Source organism: Micrasema longulum, unplaced genomic scaffold (genome assembly GCF_059751315.1).
Source record: "Micrasema longulum isolate JH-2025_06_02 unplaced genomic scaffold, ASM5975131v1 h1tg001520l, whole genome shotgun sequence".
NCBI classification, from domain to species: Eukaryota; Metazoa; Arthropoda; class Insecta; order Trichoptera; family Brachycentridae; genus Micrasema; species Micrasema longulum.
Window position 1 is genome coordinate 6,757 of NW_028278703.1, and position 27,636 is coordinate 34,392.

The 27,636-nt window shown below is 34.5% G+C and overlaps 1 protein-coding gene across 1 annotated transcript in view; it reads left to right on the forward strand.

Annotated features, from left to right (window-relative positions):
• Positions 1-3,677: 3,677 nt before the first annotated feature.
• Positions 3,678-27,636, forward strand: part of LOC148275059 (protogenin B-like) — a gene marked incomplete at its 5' end in the record, with an annotated part of 37,456 nt that continues 13,497 nt past the window's right edge. The window contains 5 exons of the mRNA XM_088236205.1: positions 3,678-4,331; positions 21,431-21,575; positions 23,091-23,159; positions 23,241-23,616; positions 25,267-25,501. Of these exons, the coding sequence (XP_088092331.1) occupies positions 3,678-4,331; positions 21,431-21,575; positions 23,091-23,159; positions 23,241-23,616; positions 25,267-25,501 (1,479 nt within the window). The remainder of the gene's footprint in view (positions 4,332-21,430; positions 21,576-23,090; positions 23,160-23,240; positions 23,617-25,266; positions 25,502-27,636) is intronic.

Here is a 27,636-nt window from a genome sequence, read left to right on the forward strand (position 1 = left end):
TAATTTATGTTGATTAATGTAAGTAAATATTAGTTTATAACCACTTACCGAATTTTTATGTCTGCCGGTTTCGAGACGTACCTGTCTCTTCGTCAGGACACTTACTACACTAACATGCTAATACTAAAATACACTTTCACCTTTACCATCACCGTAGTATATATGGTATTTACGAAAAAATACATTAATTACATGCAGAGTTAAAGGGGATGCAAACACCACCATGACCGAACATGCACTAAAATTAGGTTAGTAATACTATTTGGCGATATGTTGCAGAATGTGTGGGGGTGGGGGTTAGGAAGGACAGAAAAAGTCTGTAAGTGGTTATATACTAATATATAGGTACTCACATTAATCAAAATGTTTGGCCACAAAGTTAATGCTTTGAATATAAATAATAACATAATTAGTTAGGATGGAGTGGTTTTATGATTTTTTTAGTTTGGCTTTTTATATAAAATAAAATATTTTTGAAAATGCCCATAAAAAACCATTCTTATATGAATTTTTTACTATTCTTATTTAGTATCTTTGACTATTTTCTCTTCACCTCCTTATTTGTTCAAACTACATCTCATCATTAAAAAACGTATAGTTTTACTAGCCTTTTTTCTAGGTATTAAACTGTTATATAGTATTTTGTGATTTATTTTTTTGAACATTTTTCTGTTACACATTCTTGTTTGTTTTGTGTTATTTTTTTATATTTTTACATTTTTACATAAAGAAAGCGATTTCATTGAGAAATAAAAAAAAATAACTTTAATAATTTATCATAAAATAAAGATACGTGACCTTATTTATGTACTGTAATTATGTCGTTTTTATCATTTAAAAAAAATAAAAAAAATATTTAGTGTTTAAGTTTTTATTAGAAATTCGCAATCTTAAATTAAATACCCACACGTCAGAAAAATGTTGTAGTTCGTGTACAAAATTCCTAAAACATTTTCCACTGATTAAATTCATATGTAAATAAATATTGCTTATTGTCTATTTCTTATTCCCGGTGGTAGAGAAACAGGCTTATGAAGTGGAAATCCTTGTGTCTTTACTCACTAAGCCATCTGAGATATCCGAGTCGTGTTGCTCAAAGTTTGCCTTTCGGATTAGTACTGTGAAACACCCCGAATTATTCTTCCCTTTATCAGTATCGAAGGGTTAAGTTAGTCCACATCTCGAGTAAGTTATGTAAACGAAGCTTTCCTCCTCTGCGTAATATCATCAGACAAAATGTGAACTTCAATTTTAATTTACGGAAAAGGTTCTGCTTCCTGAAACATAATAACACTGAAAATCTTTGTGTCAATTAATGTTTCGGCTTTTGTAGTGCGGTAGTCAACTCCATAATGTTAACATGGAAAATAGCGTCGATTAAGTCTGAAAATACCTATATAACTGTATGTAGATATAGGGAAATTATATGTCAAACCAAATAACATGCAACATACGTAAGATTAGATTACGCAAGAATGTTATCTGAAGGAAATCAGTAAGTTGCCATATCTTTTGGAACTTTAGATTTTTAAAAATCAGTTTATAAATAATTGACTCATGTATTTATGTTTTGGAATAATAATAAATTACTGGCTACACTCACAGGGACACATACATAACAAAATATAGCTGGGCCAGCAAAAGGGTATTTTCGCAAATCAGGAATAATGTTGAAAAAATATTAAATATTTAGAGCGGAGTTTTACGATTCTACATAATTTTCTAGTTTAAAGACGAGTACATACAAAGCGTCTCAAAGTTGGCGTCACGTCACTTTAACGCCACGCGTCATGCCCGCTGAGTGCGCTTCTAACAAACAAATGCGTACTAGTATTGGGCGATAACGTAGTTTGTCCCCGGGGCGCGAGACGTCTCGTTTTCAGGTATTTCTAAATATGCGTATTTTAAAACATTGTAGAAAATTTGTAGGACGTCTCACGGTAAAAAAAACATTATTATCGTAATTTTTTGCTTATTTAAATAAAATAATATTAATAATAAAGTGAATAGGCCCTATCCTGTTGACCTGTCTAAAACACGTGAGTTTTAAAAATCATAGGAAACCAAAAAAATAACCAAAATTTTAATGAAATACTTACATATTTAGAAAGAAACTTAAGAATATTAACATAATAAATCCAAAACACAAGAACAGTAGAACTCCGTTTATCCAGTCATCCGGATTGCCAAATATCCAGATCGGTATCAAGAAATTAAAAATAAAGGATTTTTTTTTTTTTTTTTATTTAATTGTGCGATTCACTTTGCTGGACATGTTTAATTAAGTAAGGTTTTAATGTGATTCCAATTCGCTGTATTATTTCAAAAGCAATAAAATCTGGCACTCATTAATCCCGATAGTCGTAGTTTTACTGTATATACAAAAGATGTCTACTCACACACGATACGTTGGTTTATTTTCTGATTAATTAAAAAATGTATTTATTTAATTTTATTGTATTTATTATATTTGTTATATTCATTTTATTTATTCATATAAAGATACATGTTACAAAAAAAATATCGTATACCCAACTCTATGAGGCCGAGATCCCTGTGTTGAGTTGGGATAACATAATGGAAAGTGGAAGCATGCATATTATAAAAGAATACAAGAAAAATTATTACCAAATACTTCCTAAAGAGTAACGAAAAAACACCTTGTAATTTTGATGTACCTGTTCACTATCAACTGTTTTTTGAAAAAAATTTAGGAATTTGACATTCGCGAATATGTCATCTAACAAATAAATTCCTTCTCCGTAATGAGCTTTGAGCTGATGGCGTAAATACCTTAGCATATAAATGTATACAATTTAGTTGCCGCTCGGAAAGTTCTGTCCGCTAAACCCTTGCATTAGTGAATTTCCCTATTCCCCCGCAGGGTCACAGGGCGCGGTGAGAGGGAAAGTGAAATTGGTGGCACAGGGGGGAGCTACAGATATGCGGGACAAGTAGTAGGCTTTAAAATACAAAACAACGTAAATTTGCTCGTTTTGTTTTAGTAAGTTTGCATTATGAAATCGTTTGAAGAGAATGTACCCCTAATTAATTATCGCTTCTGTTATCCTTAACAGTTACATTCGTTAAAAAACATTTTTAGTTTTGTATCGAAATTTATTGGGTAATTCATTTTTGATTTGAATGGAAGTTTACCGACCATTGATCCTAATTAATCCCGGCCTAATTATCCTAATGAAAATATCTTCCTCTGTGATATATTATATCCCACATCCGATAAAATAGAGTCATAACTCGAAAAAGCATAATTTCCAGGAGAGCCAAAAAAATAAATTAAACCACGTATTTTTCATTGAATTTATTGTTTTTCTTTTCCCCCTTTGAAGCGATGCCGATGTGTCGTAATATACATATTTATATTTGTCTAGTTAAAATCTCGATTGTCATAAAGAAAATAGCTCAAATATGACACTGTTTGAGAACGGCAGCCTTTAAATGAGTGTTATTGTAAGTGTGTCATACAACCATCGAGCTGGTAAATCGTAAAGCTAGAATTATGTCATTTTTTAGCGTATGAGATTTTTTAAATGATTTATTCTCTACACTTAGCTGAAATTATATTTTTTTGAGTTATGTCTCCATTTTATCGGATGTGCGATATGTAGGTATAAAGGCGTTCGTTCAATATGATTAACGTTCGTTTCCTTCTGTTTCAGTTTGGGCAGGCGGAGGAGTCGGCACGGGGGCGGGGGCGCGGGCGGCCGTGCGGGGGGCGGCCCTGCGCCTCGCATGCCCCGCCCCCGACCCCCGCTCGGCAGCGGCCAGCAAGCCCAAGCACTCCAACATGCTGGACATCGGCGCGGCGTACGGCGCCGCGCCCCCAGCGCCGCCGGCGCCGCCGCCCCCGCTGGTCGTCCTCAAGGAGGAGGACTTCTACTACGACAGCAACGACGACAGCGAGCTCGCGGCCGGGACGGAGGAGATCGAGCTGTACCCGGACGCGGGGCGCGGCGCGTACGACGACGACGTCGCGGACGGCTTCCCGGAGCGGAGGCAGGAGGAGGAGGCGGCGAAGAAGCGGCGCGGGAAGAAGAAAAAGCCCGAGACGAAGCGACTGGAGGCGAAGAAGCCCAAGCCCACGCCGGCGCCAGCGCCGCCGCCGCCGCCGCCGGAGCCCGTGAGCTACGTGTGGTTCCACAACGGGACGGAGCTGCCGGCCAACGGCAGCAAGCGCCACGTGCTCGAGGACGGCTCGCTGCACTTCAAGAAGTTCGGCGGACGGCGCGGGCAGGACGTCGGCCACTACCGCTGCCTGGCTGTTGGCGCCCACGGCGCAATGCTCTCCACGGCCACCGTGCTTTCCTTCGCTGGTGAGTATCTACGAGTATTTGCTTTGTTTTTAAATAGTGTCATTGTAGTCATTAAAATTTTGAGAGGCGAACTTCAACGAATCTGTTTCATTTTTAATTCCGTAGAATAGTGACCGTTTAAAAATTATACCTACCATTATAATCTACGAGCTGAATCCGGCAATGCTTTTCTATTGCTAGATTTGAGTACATGCTCTTACGTACATTAGATTAAATTAACACAATCAAAAGTTTGATTTCAATTATTGTATATACTCCAAATTAGATATTTATTTTTATTTATTTAAATATTAGAAAAATCACATAAGCCAAATTACAAACAAATATTTTACTTAAACACTTAGGATAAATCAAGCAAGCGAAGGAGTGCGGTATAGCGGAATACTTGAGAGGATCTATCGGTTTCTCAATAGGCAATGCCTGTTCTAAGGAACCGATATGTTGCGGCAAAAAAAAAAATATATAGGTTCGTAGTGTACACGGATATATTAAGTATGAATGTAATAAATAAGTATGTATATAATATAATAAATATGTACATAATATATACGTATGGATATAACACATAGGTACAAATTAAGTTATAACTGTCACTAAATTTTCTGACTCTTTGCTTCCCATGTCTATCAACCATTTGTCAATTTTTTTCCCAAAACATGGTTTACTTTCGTTTTTCCAGATATATAGCTTTGGTCCCGTGAAAATAAAAGATCTTTTTTTTTTCTTTTTTTTTTAAAGAAATATTTGCGGTCTTATGATTTACCCAAATATTTGATTTTGAGGGCCATTTTCAACGAGTTGTAAATAACTCACTATTAGAAAATGGAATCAAGTTGGGGTAAAGTGGGATTCGAATCGCGGAACTTTGGTCCGTGAGTCCGAGACACTAGCCACAGGACCACAACCCGATAGTTTGAAACACCGCTACACGCGCTCTAGGCATCATTAAGTCATTCCTCACAAAAAATCGTGTTTCGTGTGCATGGTGTACGCTGTCTAGGGTATCCCAGTGTTTATGGGTTTCAATCAATTTTTTTCTTATATTAGATTACCATACATCAAGAACTCGTACAGTTTTAAACAACTCTTCTCTCGGGGGCCTATATGGCATTTTTAGAATAACTCTCAAAACAGTTTTTTGAGCTTTTACTAGTGGGTCTAATATAGTCCTAGCAGCTCCTCCCCAACCGGCACATCTGTAGGCCAAAACAGAATTACAGAGTCCATAATATACACAAAGTATGTCTATCATAGACAGTATTTTACGTAACGTTACAAGCACATAGTACTCTACGTTTTCTTACTCTACCCACTAGATAATCAATGTGCTTTCTCCAGTTGAGGTTAGCGTCAATAAAAATCCCCAAATGTACGCATACATTATTATTTTTGTGTTTCAATTTACATAAATTGTGAGGACAGAGAATTTCGATAAATAGGTATTCGAAAATTGTTTTCCCGTCACTGTCTTGCAGATGCCTACCCGATACTGTGCGAAAAAGATAACTGCATGTCAGACCTTGTTGTTAGAATATACAAAATCGACGTTTCGTTGTCCCGTTTTCCGCACCTCAAAACTGATCCGATTTTATTATTTTTTTAGACATACTTGTAAACCTATTTTCGTTTAGTTTTTATAAAAAAGGTTTATTATGGGAACTAGAATCATCCAAACCCGTAAAAAAGCACAGTTTTATCTGCTGTCTTCGAGTGCACGGTATACAAATATATCTGTTTTCGGAAAACGCAAAACGTACCAATACAGAAAATTTTATTCTTATACTCTGTCTAAACAATAACAAAATCGGTTCAGTTTTGAGGTGCGGAAAACGTGACAACGAAACGTCGATTTTGTTTATACTAACAAAAAGTCTGACATGCAGTTGTCTTTTTTGCTACAGTATCGAGGAGGCATTTGCATGGCAGTGACAGGAAAACAATTTTCAAATACCTATTTATCGAAATTCTCTGTCCTTAAAATTTATGTAAGCTGAAACACAAAAATAATAATGTATACGTACAAATCTAATTTGGAGTAAATACTATAATAAATATCAAACTTTCGATTGTGCTTATTTAATCCATAAACGAGTATGTACTCAAATCTCTCAATAGCAAAGCATTGCCGGCTTCAGGTCGTCGACAATAAATGGTACTGGTAGCATTAGTTTCAATAACAGATTATTCTCTATTACATTACGATCGCTTACCAACCTTATTTGGTCATAAGAATTTGAAACAAACAAAACAAACAAACCATCTCGCCGTTTGCCCGTAGGGGTAGGCAGAGAGGATAGAACGCCATATCACTCTATCTTGGCATACAGACCTCGCTTCCTCTACATTCATACATCTTCTCATGCACGCACGCCGATTTTTCCTACTTTTGACATGTCCATCTTCAAGTATTTGATGGACTTGATCGTGCCATGTCTTTCTCGGTCTTTCTCGTTTTCTGCATCCATCAACATCCAGCATCGTAGTCCTTTTAGCCGTTCTTTCGCTGTCCATTCGCTCTACATGTCGAAACCAACGCAGCACCCCTTTCTTGATTCTGTCGATAATGTCATTGTGATAGCATTATTTTGAGTAACAGATTCTTTTTTATTACCGACTTTTCGGTCGCACCGAACAACAATAAATACATTGTGAGGCCTTAAGGATGGAATTTTCTGAGTGTTCGAGATCCAGAGGTCCGGTTAAATGAGGCCGATAAATTTTTTGACATGTAGCGGTCGGCGATAGTCACTAAATACCACTAAAATATTCTTATTTTTCACTGGCACAAACTTATCATTATAAAAATAAAAAAAACTTTATTAAAGAAAAATAAAGCAAAGGCATACACGGTTAAATAGCGGACTTATTGCCACTAGCAATTTCTTACATCCTGACGAAAAACAAATATAAATTACAATAATAATTCAAAATATTTTTTGAAATTATAAAAAACAAACAAAAAGTTATGAAAAGACAAACAGTAAAAACACTGTAAGATTATGGTGTATATTGCTTACATGAATTACAATTAATACATTTTAATTATATAAACAAATTATTTAACAAATATTAATTTATATTAGAGAAACATTTATTTATTCATATTTTTCTCTTACAAACTATAATAAATAATAAAAATTATGTGTCCTCACTGGGGTTACCCGTGCCGAGGACACTTAACGGTATACTTTTTTGATATGTTTTTACATTAGAGAATAAATAAAGAAGACTAACTATTAAGTTAATATTTTGTTAATGATCTCTGTTTATTAAACTTCACTCTCACAGTTTCGGATTTCTGCTGGGAGAGCATTCCATGCCGTAGGGCCTGCGACCGCAAATGCACGTTCGCCGAATTTAGTGCGCTGTTTGCGTAGAGGTATAATAACTTTTCCTTTCGACATAGATGTAGCTGATCTAAGCGTAAGACGTCTGTCAGCTAGTTCATCTCTAATGCAGAGTTCCCTTAGATATTCTGGAGCAGAGTTGTTCAGTGACTTATACATAAGCCAACAGAGTTTGTATTTCACCCGCTGTGGAAAACGTAGCCAGTGCAATTCCCGAAGTAGTGGAGTGATATGACTGAATTTATAGATTCCAAAAATAAGTCTCGCTGCGGCATTTAATACAAGCCTGTAGGCGAGTCATTTTATTCATCGGTAGACCTGCGTAGATACCATTACAATAATCGACTCTAGACACTACAAACGCATTTATTAATTGACGGGCGGCATCAACTGGCAAATTTTTGCGTACGCATTAAATCTGTCTCAGCTGGTATCTCAGCATGGTGTCTCAGCATGAACTTGTATAATTTGTTAATTATATGTATTTGATTCCTTCGTCACACACTAATTTATTTTACTTATTAGATTATTACCTTTTCATTGCCCTGTTATTGTGTGTGAAGCTACAAACGATTGCGTTTTTTATTGCGGCGCTGTTTCATATGGGAAGCTAAAGAAAAGGTTGGACAATTGACAAAAGATTTGACCATTTCGCACGTGCTTGAAAGGTCCTGTCGCCGCTCTTTTTGCGCATTTTAATTCGCCATTGGTAGGCGGGATAAATCACTCCGCTGGGCCGTCCTGCAGCGGAAGTTTGCAGAATACTGATGTTCATTTTTCAGAAATTTGATTCGGCGTTTTTGCACTTAGGCCGGGGGCATATTGGATAATATATTGATATCTGCGTGTGACTCGACTAAGCCATATCTCACGGATCTGGACAACTGAGATGGCCATATCATACCCTTGTAGAACTAGCAATGTCTTTATATTATTTTTACTGCGTCCATTAGACTCTTCGAATCATGCACATAAATAATACTGATTTATCCGATGGTATCTCCACGAACCTGAGTTTAATCTCATGTGTTCGTTGTGTTTTTATCAATAAAAATACAATCGGGAAATGCATTCATGGTGATAGAGTTAGGTATTTGTCTTGTGCTGAAATGCAATATTCCACGTTTTAAAATTAATTTTGAAAATTTGTCCAGAACTATTTTTCATGAAGCGGCCGGGTTGTGGTTTCTTGGTAGCGTCGCGGACTCGGGATCAGAGGTCCGAGGTTCGAACCCCTCTATACCACAACTTGATGGCCATTTTATGCTACGGCAATTTGAAAATGGCCTCGAAATCGAAATATCACATCCAATAAAATAGAGCATAACTCAAAAAGACAGAATTTTTACGAGAAAAGTCATTGTACTCGTGTGTAATAAACTTTTTTGCAGTGCCACTAAAATTATTGTTTTATTATTCCGTGTCCGGGCGGATAAATAATACAGTTCTGTGTGTGAAAAAGACCTAGAACCCTGGACGTGTGCCAAGTGTGTCTAAGGTAATAATCCTGAAAAAAGGAAATAGACGGCTTTAATATAACCGCCTCATAGAGCAGTGGTTGGTGTTTGAGGTCCTGGGTTCGCTTCCCTGGCAGAGTAGACGTGAAATATTGGTTTTGAAGGTGGATTTAAATGTTTTTTCTCAGTAATATTTCATTGTCCCTGGACCGGTACCTGGGGGCAGTTACAAATGCTATCTTCATCGGTACACGCCGAGTTCTACCGACTTATCATCTCGACGTCATATGATCGAATCCAACCAGTAAATGACGCCGAAAATTGACTCCGTGTTCCTTAATGAATTAAAATAGTTCTCATTCGTACTTTAAATAGGCTTCTGTGATAAAGCGTGGCCACTTCAAGGCGATTATAAACTCAAATAAATCCCAATTCAAGCCAAAGGTGTTTGCTTAAACAAGATTTTTTTTAAATTATTATTTTTTTTATATTTTTTTTTATTTGAAAATTTATTTTTAAACCCTTACGGATTATTACATTCATTTTACATAAAATAATATATACATTTTTCATTTATACTCTGTTGTTCAAAATAATATTTTTTACATCTATTGAAAAGTTTGTGAGTCTTTTTTTAGTTTTGTATGGTAGTTTGTCTTGTATAATTTCAGTCCCTGGTTCATTAGTCTTGATTGTCCTTGTCTTGCTTTAGAAAGTTGTATATGGTATTTGTCTGATATTCTCGTATTATGTCCATGTTGACTACAATTTTTTAAGTTTTAGTTCTTCGTCTACAATTACATTAGTGGCTAATTTATGGATAAATTTTAATGATTCTAGTTGAAAGAGTTCAGTTATATTTAATTGCTTAGTTTGTTTAAAAAGTTCTCTAGTTGCAGTTAAATAGGGAAGGTCATATACTAACTTTAATATTTTATTTTGTTGTCTTTGTAGTCTGTTTATGTCATTTTGATTTCCTGCTCCCCATAGTAGTTGCGTATAACAAATTTTAGTTTTTACATAGGCTTCATACATTAGAATTTTTTCCGTTTTTGGAATAAAATTTTTGATTTTTAAAAAAAGACTCGATAATGTCGCCACTTTGCTTATTGTTTGTTGATATGAATTGTCCATGTTAATTGTCTGTCTATTGTTAGTCCTAAGTATTTAACATGTTCAATTTCAGTAAGTCGTTCATTATTTATGTAAGCATCTACTTTATGACATTTTTTTCTAGTTTCAAAATGGATAATATTGCATTTTTTTTTTCATTAAGTGTAAGTAAGTTTGTGTTTGTCCATTTAGTCAACATAGTTAGGTCATTGTTTATGTCATTGTTTGTTAATACGTTTAATACGACAATACGTTAATACGTAATTTTTTGACTTTTGACAATTACCAAAACGGTATGCTTGACTTTTATCTGTATTTATCTACCGAGGTATTACAAAGCCGGCTTTTTTGACATCTCGATATGTAAACTCAGGAAGATATCAGTAAAATAGATGAAACTAATATAATAACTAAATTTATTTTTTTATGGTGGCAATGCTTTTACGGCTATATACTCTTATATGCTAATAGGGTAGTATCTAGCCGTTCAGATTCAAACCAACAGTAATGTCAGAATTTAATTCTACTCAATATTTATTTATTTCATTCTCGTATTTTATATAGGCTTTTAAGAAAAGAACTGGCCACTTCAGAACGATTAAAACATTAAATAAATTGTAATGAAAGCAAAAATTGCTCGGCGGAACAAAATTTTTGTCACTTTTGAGTAGATATGTGTACCGGGGGGTACTAAACCCGTCGTTACACATCGATGTACCTACCTCAAAACTTGAAGATTGAGCATCGGTGGTGTATCTTAGCAATAGTTCGGGAGAATTTATCTTCAACTATGACATCATAATGAAGGTATGTCATTTTAGTGCGTAGATATGTGTATCGTGGCGTACGCGTCCCCTCGGTACATATCGATGTGCCTACCCAAAACTTGAAGGTAGGGGGTCGGTAGTGTATCTTCGTAATCGCTCGGGAGAATTTATCTTCAATTATACCGTCATGATGAAGGACGTCTTTGACATCCCATTGTAAACGCGGCCGTGGAGTGTAAGACTGATCGATCACCTTACCTTCCATTAAATTAAATTTATCCACATGCGCTGCAGTTGGAGTACCAATGCAGTGCCCTACGCCCACTGGGTGCGGATAGGGAAATGATTACGATGATTTAACTTCCTCATTATAAATTATTACGACTTTAGGTTAAATAGGATTGGTCTATTTCTCGATTAATACAACTTACTTCCATTGTTCATAAGAACAATTTAACGTAGTTATGCAAAAAGCAGCCAGTCCACAATTTAGAAAAATAGAGACATTAATGTCATCGGATGCAGTAAGGTCGATTCTATGTTCTGCTAAAAACAGCCAGACCGTTTTCATACAAAATACTCTAATAATCACCTTATGAAAATGGTGTCGATCACAAAAACAATATTTCTCAATTTGCAGTGAACACCCACACCACTAGAAAAATCTTATTGTATTTTGAAAATCATGAAAACTTTTCAAATACATAATTAGATTCTTCTTTTTAATATATAAAAAAACTAATGTATTCATTGTTTATCATTTCAACATTCCAACTAATATGTAGATTTTTTTATTATTCCATCATTTCATAAACGTGCTGTTATCTCGGTTTTACTTTTCTATGGCTGGCTGCTTTCTGCATAACTACGTTCAATTAGCAAGTACTCCTCAGAGTAATAATTCACTAAATAACTAGCCCTTTAGCTCTATTGCATAGAACAAAAGCGTTCCAAATTTTTGGTTTAGTTTTTAGTTAAACAACAAACGTGCAACAGACGGTTTTGGTTTTTGCTTGCAATTCTCGACCAGAGTACCTCTACGGCCCATTGTATTGCTGTAATATGTAGCTCGTAGTTAATATTCATGTAGTCGTTTTTCTCCCTATTGGCGACTCTAGCCAGTGGCGTGTTATTACTCTTAGAGTACTCACACTTAAAGTTGCTATCTAGAAATGGATAATGGAGGTGGGTTGCGCACAGATTGACGAGTCGATCAGGCAAAATTGTTTTTAAAAATATAGGATATATTATCGTCGTCGTTGCGCCGGGAATATCTGTTACGTGATTTTTCTTTTTTTTAAAAATATTTTTGTTTTCTCATTAAGATTACACGACTTTGTTTCAATAAAAAATACTCAAATATTATTTCTAAATGAAATTACGTATTTTTCTTTTTGTTATCAATGAAAAAAAAAGAAAAAAAAAACCATCATCAAAACTGTACAAAACGGTGTATTGTTTCATTAATCTCCGTAATTTATTTTACAATGTTAAAAAATATTGGCGGCGCAACGACGAAATGTTTAAACTAAAATATCGTTTAATTTATTTATTTATTTAAATGCAGTTTATTACACATTATTTGAGACATAAGTCCATGGGACTAAAAGTACTGTGTTGAATAGAACGAGCAATTAGTTAACACATCCACATGAGTATATTTATTTATTTATACATCAAAAGTTCAAAGAACCTTTTACAAAAAAAATAATAATTTACAGAAATAATCACAGCAGTGCACAATAATCACGTAATACATAGTATGAAATAATAGAATAATTAAAACTAAACAATTTAGTAAACATATAATACAAAAAGTTAAAAAGAAACATAGCATTTATAAATAAAGATAGCAATAATCACGAGAAAATCTTATGTACTAAATATAAATATAAAACGTGAATATGGAATTGTATTTTGATAAAAAGTGTGAATAAATAAATAAATAAATAAAATAAATAAAACACAGTAAAGTTGAGAATAACTAGATAATAATAATACAATAATTAATACTTAATTAGTACGTAAAAAAAAAAAGTTTTTTGAGCAATAAAACAAAAATAAAATAAAAAGTTAAATTACTAAATAATACCTCTATTTAGTGAAATCATCATCAGTTGGTTGGAAGAAGTTGCCATTTGGAAATAAATCCACCAATGTACAATTTAAAATTATGTCATCACAAATATTATATATGATCAGAAACCCAACAGTAATAATAATTATAATAAAAAACAAATATATGGCACGTCAACATGGTAAACAGTAAACTCAAACATGCGTAAAAAAAAAACATATACGTATTTAGAGAGTTTCCAAAATTATGTTAAATATTGCCCGCGGCACCCCAGTGGGAACATTTAAACATAAATTGTAAAATAATGAATAAATACATGATTCCATGTATTGGTACATTTTTCCATTCACCTTTTGAGATTATTGCGTACCGATAATCTCGATACAATTTGCTCAAACCGAGTAAGTACTGAGCAGTGAACAGTTCAGTTGGCATTAAAGGAGCGTTTCCATGTTTAATGTGGATTCAGTCCTGTTAGTGTTTTATGTCCACCTTTGGACGTGCCCTGAGCCCAGAATAATCCATTTGCACGATGAGTTCCTACCCCTCGTAAACCTCGTGAGGTCGCACAAGCACACGCGGCACGGTCTTACCGCAATCTTTTACAGTGGAACGGTTTTGACTTTTTTCCATCACCATAATTTTCTACACTAAGTAGTCCATAGGGCACTGCATATTCTGCGGTATTCCATTTCAGCGTATCTTTCTTTTTTTGTATTTAGGAAACATGTTATCATCATCTCTCTTTCTGTACCCAGTGGTGCGTATGACACTGTATTATTACACTAAATGCAGCGTATATCGATCATCAGTTACTAATAAATAATAAATACTGAAATACTTTCATAATCAACCATTATGATCGTCGGATTTTGGCTGGTTCGATATTATTGCACAAGTTAATATCTAACTGCATAGATGCCCATGATATCCTTGCTCAGATAAACCTTAATGTACCTCGCCGTAACTTGCGTACCGATCCTGTCTTTGCTGTGGGAAATTATAAAACTAACATCGGATTCTTTTCCCCTCTGCCGAGGATCCTCATAACAGTGAACGAAATCTCATTAAACGGTACTGTCAATGTGTTTTTACAGCAAGGGCAGGGATTTAAGAAGCAAGCGATGTTATCTCTCCCGACTCGCGATGTCACACTTGTCATTTCCGCCTAGATTATGCTATATACATACATACAAACCTTTTGTTAATTATACACTTTGTTAATTTAAGTAGATTTTAAGAATGTTTAGATTAAGTATTACTCATTAATGCCAATCTATTAGGGCTTACTAAAGCCTGTTGATTGGCTTAAAAATAATAAAAAAAACAGTTACATAAAGGTAAGGTGATCAGCCTATCCGTTGCAGCTTTCGAAAGCAAATTCTCAGAGTTATCTGTGCCCCTGTAAGAGAAAACAAACATTGGCGTCGTCGCTACAATAGGGAGCTGTATGAAATCTATGGGGCGCCCGATGTAATCAACTCCATCAAGGTGGGGCGCTTGAGGGGGGCTGGTCATGTAATTAGAATGGACGACGAAAACCCCCATAAAACGCAAAACTCTCTTTTTGCCACGAGGATGACAAAGACCAGGAAGGCCCAAAATGCAAATAGATGGACTGCGTCAGTGCGGATACGACAACGTTGGAAGTAAGGAACTGGAGAGGAAGGGCAGCAGACCGGCAGGAGTGGAGGAGACTAATGGATTCAGCCAAGACCCACACAGGACTGTCGAGTTTATGATGATGATGAAGGTACCAGAAACATGAAATGTTGCGGTGTAGAGCCAGCTTTGTAATCAATATATCATGTCGACCTTCCCAGGGATCGAACCTCAAGCATGGTAGGCGGACGCGCCAACTACTACAGTACGGGGCGGATATATGTAAATAACTCGCTATTAGAAAATAGAAATCAAGTTGGGGTAGAGTGGGGTTCGAACCTCTGACCTCTGATCCGTGATTCCCATCACTAGCCACGGGACCACAACCCGATTCGAAAAGAAAAACAATAAAAATCAATCCACCTTAGGTACTTCGACCATGCCTTGTGGATTTGTACGATCCGTCTGAAATAGGCCTTACCCTCGGTACGTTGGGGTCGAGCTAGGGTTACCATGCGTAAAACTGAAAAATCCCAACAACTTATTTCCACGAAAAAGTCTTCCATCTGTTGACCTTAATTTAGTAAAGTAAAAGAGCCGAAACTTATTGATGTGGGTGAGATTCATCTGACTGGATTATTTTACCTATTAGGCAACACATGAAAATGCATTTGAATTGTTTTACTTCTTCATAGACCAGTTGGTTGAATCAACAATATTTTGAATATGTCCAAATGTTTGTAGGCAAGGATTGGGTACCACCATTTAAGGAGTTATCAAGATTGGTATGTAATATATTATAATCTATTCTTTGTTTACAAACGTTTGGACACATTGAAAATATTGTTTGGAAGAAAGAAATTGTGCTGATGTTACGCTCTAAATATTATTATAAGGTATATATTTTTTTCTTCTTTATCATCTTTTAAGAGATCCTAAGATCTTTGGTACAGAAAACTATTTATTCTCCTGAGGTGATGAGGTCCAACTGTCCCTCCCTCGGGTGGTCTTCCAGGCGGACGTTGTCCAAATGGGATTTTATTGGCTGCAGCGTACACAAGTCTGTCACTGCTCATCCTGTCCACATGGTCTCAGAGCGTTTTTCCAGCAATGGACCTTAAGACCTTCATTTCAGCAGTCCTAAGTAGCCCTTTGATACGAACAGTGCCAGCTCGCATTCCACAGCATACGTCATGATAGTTCTCAACCATGTCTTGTGTATTCTGACCTTGATATCGATACGCTATATGATAATTTTTTGTTTAAATTAAAAGTAAAATTCTGGTTTTCTTTATTCAAGATTTCAAATCTAAATGTATAGATCTATGGGCGGAAGGAACAATCACATAAGTCAACTTTTTCATTTATTTATTTGTTCATCTTGTAGTGTGCAACTATGTTCACACGTATTACAAAACACACCATGTCAAATCAAATAACGTTATTTAGTATAATGTTATCAGTGTACTTTATCACACAATTGCCGGCTTTGTGGTGTAGTGGTCAGCGCCTTTACCTACCATGCAAGAGGTCTCGGATTCGATTCCCGACATGGTTGCCATGAAATTTTTATTTAAAGAAGTGTTTTTGCACTAGAATATTTCATAGTCCCCGGACTGCCACCTGAAGCGTTAGACTGATCATCTTACCTTCATGTAACAAAAAATGATCAAGAAACTCAGATCAGATCAGATCTCGGAGATATAAGTTCTTCAGAACAGAGCTCTGAGAAACATTCTTGGACTGAAATGGGATTTCCATGCCAAGGATATTATTTACCGACATACAAAAATACTTCCTTTCAAGGTATGGCACTGCATGACATCACCAACACTATTTTGAATATCATAAACTTTTCTGCTCACACAAATTTAAAATACACATTTAATCATGATATTTACAACCACAATACACGAAACTCCATGAATCTAAATTTCGCTCGACGAAGTTCGGCAAAAAGTTTCTGGAAAATATTGGCCATTCCCAATTTACTTAACTGCCCGATGAACTGAAAAACGAAAAGTTGAATAGCAAATCCAAAAGTGTTGCAATTAAAAAATATTACTTAAATCTTTTTGTTAGCGATGGTTAGTAATATAATTTATATAAATAGTGTATAATACTGTGTTTTATGTTTCTAATATTATGTTTTCTTACTATTTTTGATTATATTAACTGATATTATGAATAGTCACTTTTTTTTTTCTTTATGTACCCTCCCAAATGAGTTTTTTTCATAACTCCTTGGAGTATAATATATCGTTCATGTATTATAAGTATGTTTTATTAATAATAAAAACATATATTTATTTATTTATACATCAATGGTTCAAATAACCTTTTACAATAAAAAGTTTTACAGAAATAGTCACAGCAGTGAACAATTAATACCTAATATTATGAAATATAATATAAAAATTAAAACTTAACAATTTAGTGAAAATAAAATATTAAAAAAATAACAAAAAAGTAAAAAAGAAACAACATATCTTAGATGGCAAATAAAAGATAACAATTAACATGAGAAAATATTATGTTCTAAATATAAATATAACAAAATATAGTTGATAGTAATTTAACGTAAAAATAAAGTGGCTAGTATTTAACTAGGTAATAATAAAAAATAAAATAATACTTTATAAATAAGAAGTTTTTAGAGCAATATGAAAACATAAATTATCTAAATAATACGTTTATTTTACCGGTTGGTTGAAAGAAGTTGCCATTTGGCAATTAATCCACCAATGTACAATTTATATTATGTACCACACCTTAAAATTAGTTAAAAGTTTTCTCGAAGAAGAACCTTTTCTAACTTTATGCCTTAAGCGATTTAACACTGAAGAGTTATCGCCTAACTGTGTAGTCCCGATTATTAGCAATAATCCAATTCCTATAAATATTGTCGTGGTGTAATGGTCAGCGCGTTTGCCTACCATGCAAGAGGTCTCGGGTACGATTCCCGACATGGTTGATATAAAATATTTATTTAAAAGGGTGTTGCTTGATAAGTTAGAACGAATGCAGAATATTTGTATTCGTTATATCTTTAATCTTCGCAAAATTTGACCACATAACCGAGTATCGCACACAACTACACTGACTCAGTATCAGGCATAGAAAAAACATTCACATTCTATCACTTCTTCACGATATTTTAAATAATCCCACTTCGCCTGTTTATCTGAGAGAGCTCATCCAACCTCTTTCACAACACGGACTATCTCTTCGTTCTAGTAACGAGAGAACCCTTTTAATACCCTGTCATCGCTTTAATTTTCTTGCCTCCTCTTTCACAGTTGTAGCCGCTCGATTGTGGAATAATCTACCCACTAATGTTAGAGACGCCCCTTCTTTATTTACATTTAAGTCAAGATTGAAATGTCACTATCTAAATTTTTAAATCGTTCTTTTGTCCTACTTCTTTCCTTCCCATCCCCTCTCCACTCTTCACAGTATAGTGTTAATTTTTTTTCTGTATATATTTATTTTTGTTAATCTTTGCTTTTATTTTTTGTATAAAATTGTAAGATTCAATATGTCCATGTATTTATAATTTTCTCAAACTGAACGGTTTGGGTAGGTAGGAAGAAATTGCCTTAAGGCAATATGCCTGCCCTTATATGTGTATATATTGTATATGTATATAAAGTGTCAAATAAATAAACAAATCCACATACTTTTTTTTATTGACGTCATAATGTTTTTAATATTATTAGCTTTAGTATTAAGGGAAACATTTAACTTACACGCTTGTGAGGCTTTTAAGTGTGCCAACAGCAATGGCATGTTTTATGCAGTTTAATATTAAACCATGGCTTATTAATAAAAATACCCAATAAGAATACTGGTACCTAAATCGTAAGACTGATCACCTTACCTTAATTTAACAAAACTGATCGAGATATGCTGCGATTGGTGTACCAATCCAGTGCCCTATGCACCATTAGGTGTGGAAAGGGAATGATGATGATAAATATTGAGAAAAAAAACTACATTCTTTCAATGTTAGATTTGATTCCCGCAATGTAATACGATTTCTACCGACTTCCCGCTGTCAATGCACCAGATCAAGATCGAGATCTTATTGATGATGATGTTGATTAGTTTTTTAGTTTAGTTTTTTTAGTTTTTACATTAAAAAAAAGTGGACCGTTTTCAGTTTAGTTATGACTGCCACAGAGTAGTTTTGTCAAAACTTTCAATACTTTGTAATGTTTACAATATATAAATTTATGCAAATTACCAATTAAAATGAATAAATACCAATTACATCCATTTGACTAGATGTTTTAATTGTTTAGCCTAAACACATAAGTCACATCTTTTATTTTCATTTTGTTTATTCAGTTAGTTACACACAAGTCAAAACTTTTTATAATTTACATTATTTTTACAAATATTGCTTAGTTGTACGGATCAGTGACACCTTGAACAAAACATTTGAAAACATTAGTATAATACGTTCTTTAAGAAAAATATTAGTTACAAAAAACTGTCTCCTGAAAATAAAGGCATTTTGACTTACGCGATTGTTCCCTACCCATGGATTTGACACATCGGCATTGCTTTAAAGGGAGAAAATAATAAATAAAAAAAGCGCAAATAAAAAAATATTGTTTTGAGCATAGAATTAACCCACTTTCGTCACACGCATGCGTCAAGTCACCACGTAATGTTGCCAGATCGCGAAAAATATAATCATAACACAGATGTAAGATAATTATATATGTTTTAAAAGCAATTTGTTAATTCCTCTAAAATTTTATAATAAGGAAACATTGATTGGCACAACAGAGTAGATAAGTAAAGTGTCATTTAATAAGAGTAATTGAATTAATGAACTTTGAACTTAAAAAATAAAATTAAAATTATTTTACATATAACGGATATTTGTATGTCATGTTAAATAATATTTGATGTTTTAAATATAATGTCGGTCAAATGTCCACCACGGCGGTGTTTAATCCGAGAAGTCCAATTGTCGTAAGTTCCCTCATTAGATGAGAAAAGTAGCGTAAAAAGTTTGACTACCCTGGTAACACCCTGGTAAAATGTCCATTTTGTTTTCTTTGTCAATCTGATAGATGGAAAAATAATTAAATTTTTAAGTAATGCATTTGCTACTTACACATGCATTTGCTACTTACACATGAAATGTGATCCCACCCTGTTTCTTTTTTATCCCAGCAGTATTTCTACACTTTAAAACGACACAACTCGGCATAGTTTAATTCAAATCGGGAGTCGCGTACTGAGCGACGTCTACAGAGAAACTAATGGTCAAAACGTAAAACTACCATTTTAGGAGTAGTTTAGTCGCCTTATGTTTGATGCGCATATGCGGTTTCTGGTTTATTCTTTATTCTATGGCTTTTAGACATTATTGTAGTATTTAGTCTCTCCTGAGAATTCTGTTTTTTGTAGCTATGACTCTCGGACGTGCGATATGTACAGCTGATGATGGATAGGCTTGACTATCTGAAACTAGTGTTTGTTTAATGAACACGCGCTCGGTGAAAAGTACAAAGTGATCATTATTTTAATTTAATAATGTCATCCCACAAAGTAAATGGCGGAACAATGAATTATATTATTCTGTTCAACTTACAGGATATACAACAATAATTTAATACTCTAGTAATGTATTCGATAAGTCCACTCGCGCCCGGAATCCTGACACGTCAGGAGTCAGGACTCGGGTCAAATCCTGAGGTTTGGTAACCCTAGGTTAAGCTTTGAACTTTTTTCATCGTCCAAATCAAAGTACGACCGTGTTTATATTTTATTCTACTGCCTATTAAGGTTTTATTATTCAACCTTTGTGTTATTGATTCTTTTGCGCTTTCGGCGGTAATCGCATTAGGCGATGAACTAATAATAGCAACGTCGGCGTCGTCGGAAATCTCAAGTGCTGTAAATAAAATACAAGATTCCGAGATATTATTTGTGCTGGGAATATTGAAGTCTAGAAAGTCCAGTCTCCTGTAATTCTTTGGTTGGCTGATTAATTTACACCGTATACAATGGATCAAATATCAATAAAAAATATTTGGAAAATAAAATAAAGATTAAGATGAAAACAGGTTCGAGGAAGATTTAAAAAAAAGTTTTGGAATTAACCCGTTGATTATATCTTTAGCTGATTATGAATATTATTTACGTATTCTCATCAATCTGTTGAAAATGGTAGAAATTTACAATATTATTGTTGAATGTAATTTATAGTTACTTGTAGTAAATAAGTATTATTTTTTATGTATACCTTGCCCACCGCATCTGAAAACTTAAGTCTCTGAGAGAAAAGCTGCCCGAAGTAGCTTTCTGTAATATGGTAGCCTCGGCATCTTTGCACTAAAAGAAAGTAATCCAGAAGTACGTAAAATGTACTTATTGAAATTGAGGAAAATAAGGAAGTGAGTGCGGCGCCCTCTGTGGTGTAGTGGTTAAGATGCCTGACTCATACACGAAACGTCCCGAGTTCGATTTCCGGTGAGAACACAAAAAAAAAAATTCTCAAGGTTATATGTTCTGTGCTGTAATTCACCACTGTAATTGGGCCTCCTGGCCTGTTGTGGCGCAAACAAAAAAATAAAAATATTTCAAAATTTTTTCAAATAAATTATTTTTGGAAACCAACACACTTGCGATTTTATAAAATATATGTTATATTAGAAGCTTATCTATTTAAGTCTGATTTTGATTATTTATAATTGAATATATGTATTTTCAACAGGTATGAATCGTGATTTCACTTTGTACCCAGTCGACAAGAATGTTTCTGAAGGAGATGCATTTCAGTTTTCTTGCGAAATCCAATCCAATCCGACGGCCAATATCACCTGGGAGAAAAATTCACAACTTCTGCCCGAAAATAAAAGGTAAAAAACTACATGAATATCCCAATATACAAATCACTACATATTTGCTTATTTATTTATGCACATTGTATCCAAATCCATCACTGCGTAAGTCAAATTTGCCCACATTACAGGAGAGAGACAAAAACCTTTTTTTTAATGCGTGTTCAGTAAAATTAAGGCAATCAATTTAACATTTCAATTTGACTTTGCACTAGGAAAATATCACGTTCTACGAATACCGATAAAAATATGTGAAATGGATTTAGAAAAAAAAAAATCGAAATCAATATGGATATTGTGAAAAATTGTTTTCATTTATAATTTTTATAATAATTTAAAAAAAAAATACGCTTCCATTAAAACGCGACAAGATTGGCCTTGACAATCGTGACGCGAAGAAAACGACGTTCTATTTAAACGGTCACAAACGACCGTCAAAATTTAACCGAATGGTGACGTATTAGTGGCGTGTCGGCCAATGCAATGAAGCGTTTTCGCAGGAACTTTACTTAAAATTCTAAATTTATCAATACTTTTTATGCTACTTATAAGTACATTTTTTTTACTCTGCGGTATTTTAAAGGCTCTTTTTAATTCATAATTGTAAAAAACGTGATATTTCCCCATTATGTATATATTTTTTTTTACTTGCAATGTTTGAATATATTTAACTCCAAATGGCATAACTGTTTGACTTTAGGCGGTGATGTTTCATACGCGGTTATGGACTGCCGTCGACGATATGCAATTATTATGCTTATGGGCCTTACTCATAAACTTGGCATAAAGTTACGCCTAGGTATAGTGGTAAAATATTATATATAAAATATATTGGCGGCCTCCGTGGTGTAGTGGTCAAGACGCTTGACTCACGCACGGAAGGTTCTGGGTTCGATTCCCGGTGAGAACACAAAAATAAAAAAGTGATTTTTCTCAAGCCTGGTTGTTCTGTAATGTAATTCACCACTGTAATTGGGCCTCCTGGCCTGTTGTGGTGCAAAAAAAAAAGAAAAATGAAAAAAAATAAAATGAAAAAATATGTATGGGAATACCATCCTTATTATAGTGGTAGAATAAGGATGGTTTTCCCATGCTTATTTCACCACTATTCTTAGGCGTAACTTTTTACCAAGCTCATAAGTAAGGTTGTACATATTATAAGGGGGCTATATTGCCTGAAGACAATTTCTTCCTTTCTTCCAAGCATTTTGTTCACATTTAATAAAAAAAAAGAGAAGAAAAAAAGGGGGGTGAAGTATTCGGAAAGTCATCAAGAAATTTCCCACTTAAATCCCTCCCACTAAGGAAAATCCAGTCCTTGACTCCTCTTTTGAAAATAGTTTTTGTCCTTGAGAGCTTAATACGCTTTTCCAAAATATTGAACACTTGGTGAGACAAAGGAGAGATGTACTGGTTTTGGTTATGACATAATTTGTGCTTTAGGAAAACCTCATACGAACTTGTATTTTTTCATTAGATTAAAAAAACCTTTATAATTTCCTTGATCTTTGTTAATTAAATATATTTTTACAGGTATTACTTTCTCACAACTGGGGCTCTATTGATCACCAATGCTCAGAAAGAAGATAGTGGAGATTACAGGTTGAGTACTTAATAATTTATATGTAATTACCATATCCTAAATTTTTCAAACACCCATTAAAAATATCTTCTTATTTACAGATGCATAGCGGTCAATTCATTTCTGAATAAGACCAAATACAGTCCAATAGGACGTGTCTCTGTTGTGAAATCAACCATACCCAACTACCCCTTGAGTTTTGTCTCCGAGAATGAAAATGACAATGATCTTGATAACACGACCATGGAAATAAGGACCAAAAACGTGTTTGTCTATTATGGAGATAATGTTTCGCTCGGGTGTGCAGTTTCTGGAAAGCCAAAACCAAAGGTTATTTGGAACTTCCAATCTGATTCTTCGGAGACGCAAGCCAAAGAAATCAGTTCAATGGAAGTTTATCGAATTATGGGTGTCAAGGAAGAAAATGGTGGCCTCTACACATGCGTAGCTACTAATGAACAACAAAGTATTCAGCAAGTAAGTCACTTTTTGTAGCTGACTTATGAATATAAGTAATATTTTTATTGATGTTTTGCGATAAAACTTCGTTGGCAATTAGATGAATTATTAGATGCCAAATTACTAGTTTTCATGAAATATTTTTTAAAACTAAAATGATTTTGTAAATTAAATTAAATCAAATTTGATATTCAAATTTCCTTGATAATTATTTTTGCAGAACTAAACCTACTAGTTAAATTTAGCTCTTATGAAATTCCGCAATTGTAAATAATATTGCACTCTATATTTATTGTGCATCAACACAGTATCTACTCGCATATTACTTTCTCATTCAACAATACTCTTAATATCTTATCATGAAAATATTCATAGGCTACTTGGACAATATTTTCATTGTTTGATAGCATATAAATAGATTACTATGTTAACAAACCATTAATTACTGTGCATTGTATTTAATTTCAAAACAAATATTTTTTCGCAAATTGCCATCAAACTTTGCCATGACGTTTGACTAAATATTTGTTGAATTGTTTTACTTGTACCAGATGTTGGCCTAAAAATGATCAAATAATCCAGTATAAAACTGACCCCCTGAATAAATACAGTATTTTTATATTTTTTACTAGGCATGAACAGTGAAAGTGCTTTTTTCATCCATGTTGGAAACAGTAAACTACATACTATTCATCATCATCCCCCTTTCCAAATATTCCAATTCAAAAAACATTTCTTTTTCTTTATGTGTCGTGTCAGGTCCCCCTGACGTTGACTGTCACAGCTCAAAACGGCGCCTTGACTATTCTTATCCCCATCCAGTCTCGTATGTTCCGGAACTAGGAGATCTGTCTTCTGCCTACACCTCGTTGACCCTCTATTTAGAAGTTTTATCGATAATCTTATTTATAATTTTATCTAAATCATTCTTTATTTTGTCGTTTATAATTAGGTGATGTAATTTTATTCCTCTAAGCACATGTCCCAGATAGGACACCTTCCGGACTTTAATATCAGTCTTACCCTGTCAGGAATCGAGCCCAAGACTTCGAGAATGGTAGGTGAACGCATCCACCACTTCACAACGAGGTGGACTTATCTCCACTTAATTTCCTTCTTCAAGACTTTTACCCGAGAGCAGCCATCGAATCAAAGACACTTGTCCAGGGTTCCGGTTCCATTTCACACTCACACAATTGTATTCTTCATCCGCCTGGATACAGACAAACACATATTGTTTATTATGTAATATAGTTGAAGGGGGGTCTGATTCCTTGTAATTTATTATATCTAGACTATTAAGATTATGAAGTCATAGTTTACGAAACTGATCCATTTTCACATACCACAATCTAGGAGATTATGGTGCTTTTTCTTAGAATGAAAAAATTGTGAGATAAAATGTATGATATTATTTACTGTTTTATCTTTGTGAAACATATAAATATTGTGCTCAGATTTTATTTATACGTTATTTGATATTAATATTGTATTATGATAACTTTTTGTGGTTTAATTATTGTAATGGCTTTCATAGGTTATTTGTGAGATTTGAATTAAAAAATGTAGAAATTGAGTACCTTTTGAGTAGATATTGTGTGATGGTGTGTTTGCATAATTTAAATTGGATTTTTCTTCAGCTTATGAAGTAATTTTTTTTTTCTTTAGGCTTATCGTGTGTCAGTGCTTCTGGCACCGTTCCTCAAGCAGACTCCGACATCCGAACACACCCCGACAGCCAAGACCGTGAGGTTCAACTGCTCAGCGGGCGGCAGTCCGCCCCCTCAGATCATGTGGTACAAGGACGGCAGGCCACTCAACATTACGGGCAGAGTCAAACTCAAGTCACAGGACAAGAAACCGCCGGAACTCATTGTCAGTGATACTATTAGCTCTGATAAAGGTAAAAAAGGATATCTATTTCTTGTACTAATTAATTGATAAATAATTAATAAAAATAATAGAGATGTTGGACATCATTGTGAGGAGAGTGCTGCGTAAAATCCTGGGTCCCGTTGATATTGAAACCTGGAGAATTAGATACAATTACGATATGTTGAACATCTATAGAGCTCCGTAGCTCTCTGTACACAGCAGATTAAACAGGCTTAGGTGGATCGGACATGTGCAGTGAACACCATCATCATGAGTACCAAAAAGAGTCTTAGATGGACACCCAGGAGGCAGAAGAAAGTTCGATAGACCGAGGCTGCGATGGGTAGACGACATAAAACGGATGCATCCCAGCCACCAGAAGTATTCAACTGATTGCAGCAGATGACAGATGGAGTTGGAGGCGAAAGTTGATGGCTGTAGTGCCATTGGAGTATTACAGATGAAGTGGCTTTTCAATAATCTTTATAAATAAAATTTTATGTTTCCAGGCATGTTCAAACCGACATTTGCTGTTATACCGGTAATATCGTTCGAATATGAATCGGGTTGTGGTCCCGTGGCTAGTGTCTCGGACTCACGGAACAAAGGTCCGTGGTTCGAATTCCACTCTACCCCAACTTAATTCCCATTTTCTTATAGTGAGTTATTTACAACTCGTTGAAAATGGCACTCAGCACTCAAAATTAAATATTTGCATAAATTATAAGAACGCAAATATTTCTTTTCTTTAAAAAAAAAGAAATATAATATTTCTTAAGTAACATTGACAAAAATAATCAAAAGCGAAAAACAGCTCTGCGCTATTGTTAGAAGTAAAGCTCAGCTATTTTATATCTTGTTTTTCATTCAACTCAATCAATATTACATAAGAGTAATTACTAAATGTTTTGATTGCAATTAAAAAAAATTCACTGTAAGAACTGGGTTGAAATGAATATATCTTAAGGTCAAGCCGCAATAAAGCGTCACTGAACTTCAGCGGCCCTGCGCAGTAAAATTTTGTGTAGAGTGCCGCACAATGTAGTGCTGTTTGTTTTATCCAAAACATTATTTAATAAAATATCTCTTTTGTGTTTTTAAAAACACGATGTGTGTCCATTGTCCCAACTCTCTAGAAAAAACTCAGTACATTTTTCCTATTCAATTACATCAAAATCTCATCATATTTCCACTATCACATTTATTTATTTTTTATATTTAATCCGCGTACAAACCTGTTTCATTATTTTATGGAAAACATGTATTCTTATGAATATGATAGAGGCGAGAGAAGTGTACTTGTGAATTTAATTGATGGATGATACATTGAGAAAATAGGTAACTGAATGGCTGAAAACAGACTAACATTAAACCCATCAAAAACGGAACAACTTTGGGTGGCTTCAGTCAGATTTGATTCAGGATACGGCACTACCCGATGTGGGGAGTCCCACTTTACCCACCGTTAAAGTACTGGGAGTCTTACTTCATTCTGACCTTTCTCTTGACGCTCAAATTAACAGAATGATAAGTTGTTTCTACCAGCTAAGACAAATTAAATGCATTCGCAAAAATTGCCACCCGTTAATTAATAAATGCGTTTGTAATGTCTAGAGTCGATTATTGTAATAATATCTATGCAAGTCTACCAATGAACAAAATGACTTACCTACAGTCTGTATTAAATGCTGCAGCGAGACATATTTTCGGAATCTCTAAGTTCAGTCATATCACTCCACTACTTCAGGAATTACACTGGCTACGTTTTCCACAGAGAGTGGAATACAAACTCTGTTGGCTTATGTATAAATCACTGCACAACTCTGCTCCGGAATGTCTAAGGGAACTATGCATTCCAGATGAACTAGCTGACAGACGTCTTATGCTTAGATCAGCTACGTCTACGGCGAGAGAAAAAGTTATTAAACCTTTATGCAAACAGCACACTAAATTCAGTGAACGCGCATTTGCGGTCGCAGGCCTTATTGCATGGAATGCTCTCCCAGCAAAGGTGATGTGAGAGTGAAGTGATGTTTCGGAAAAAACTTAACACCCACTTGTTCTCTAAATCATTTGAATAAATCCGTAGCATGAGATAACAAAATAAACGGTTTTAATTAAATTACAAATTTAAAAGCTTTAATTAAATTTATTTATCTATAG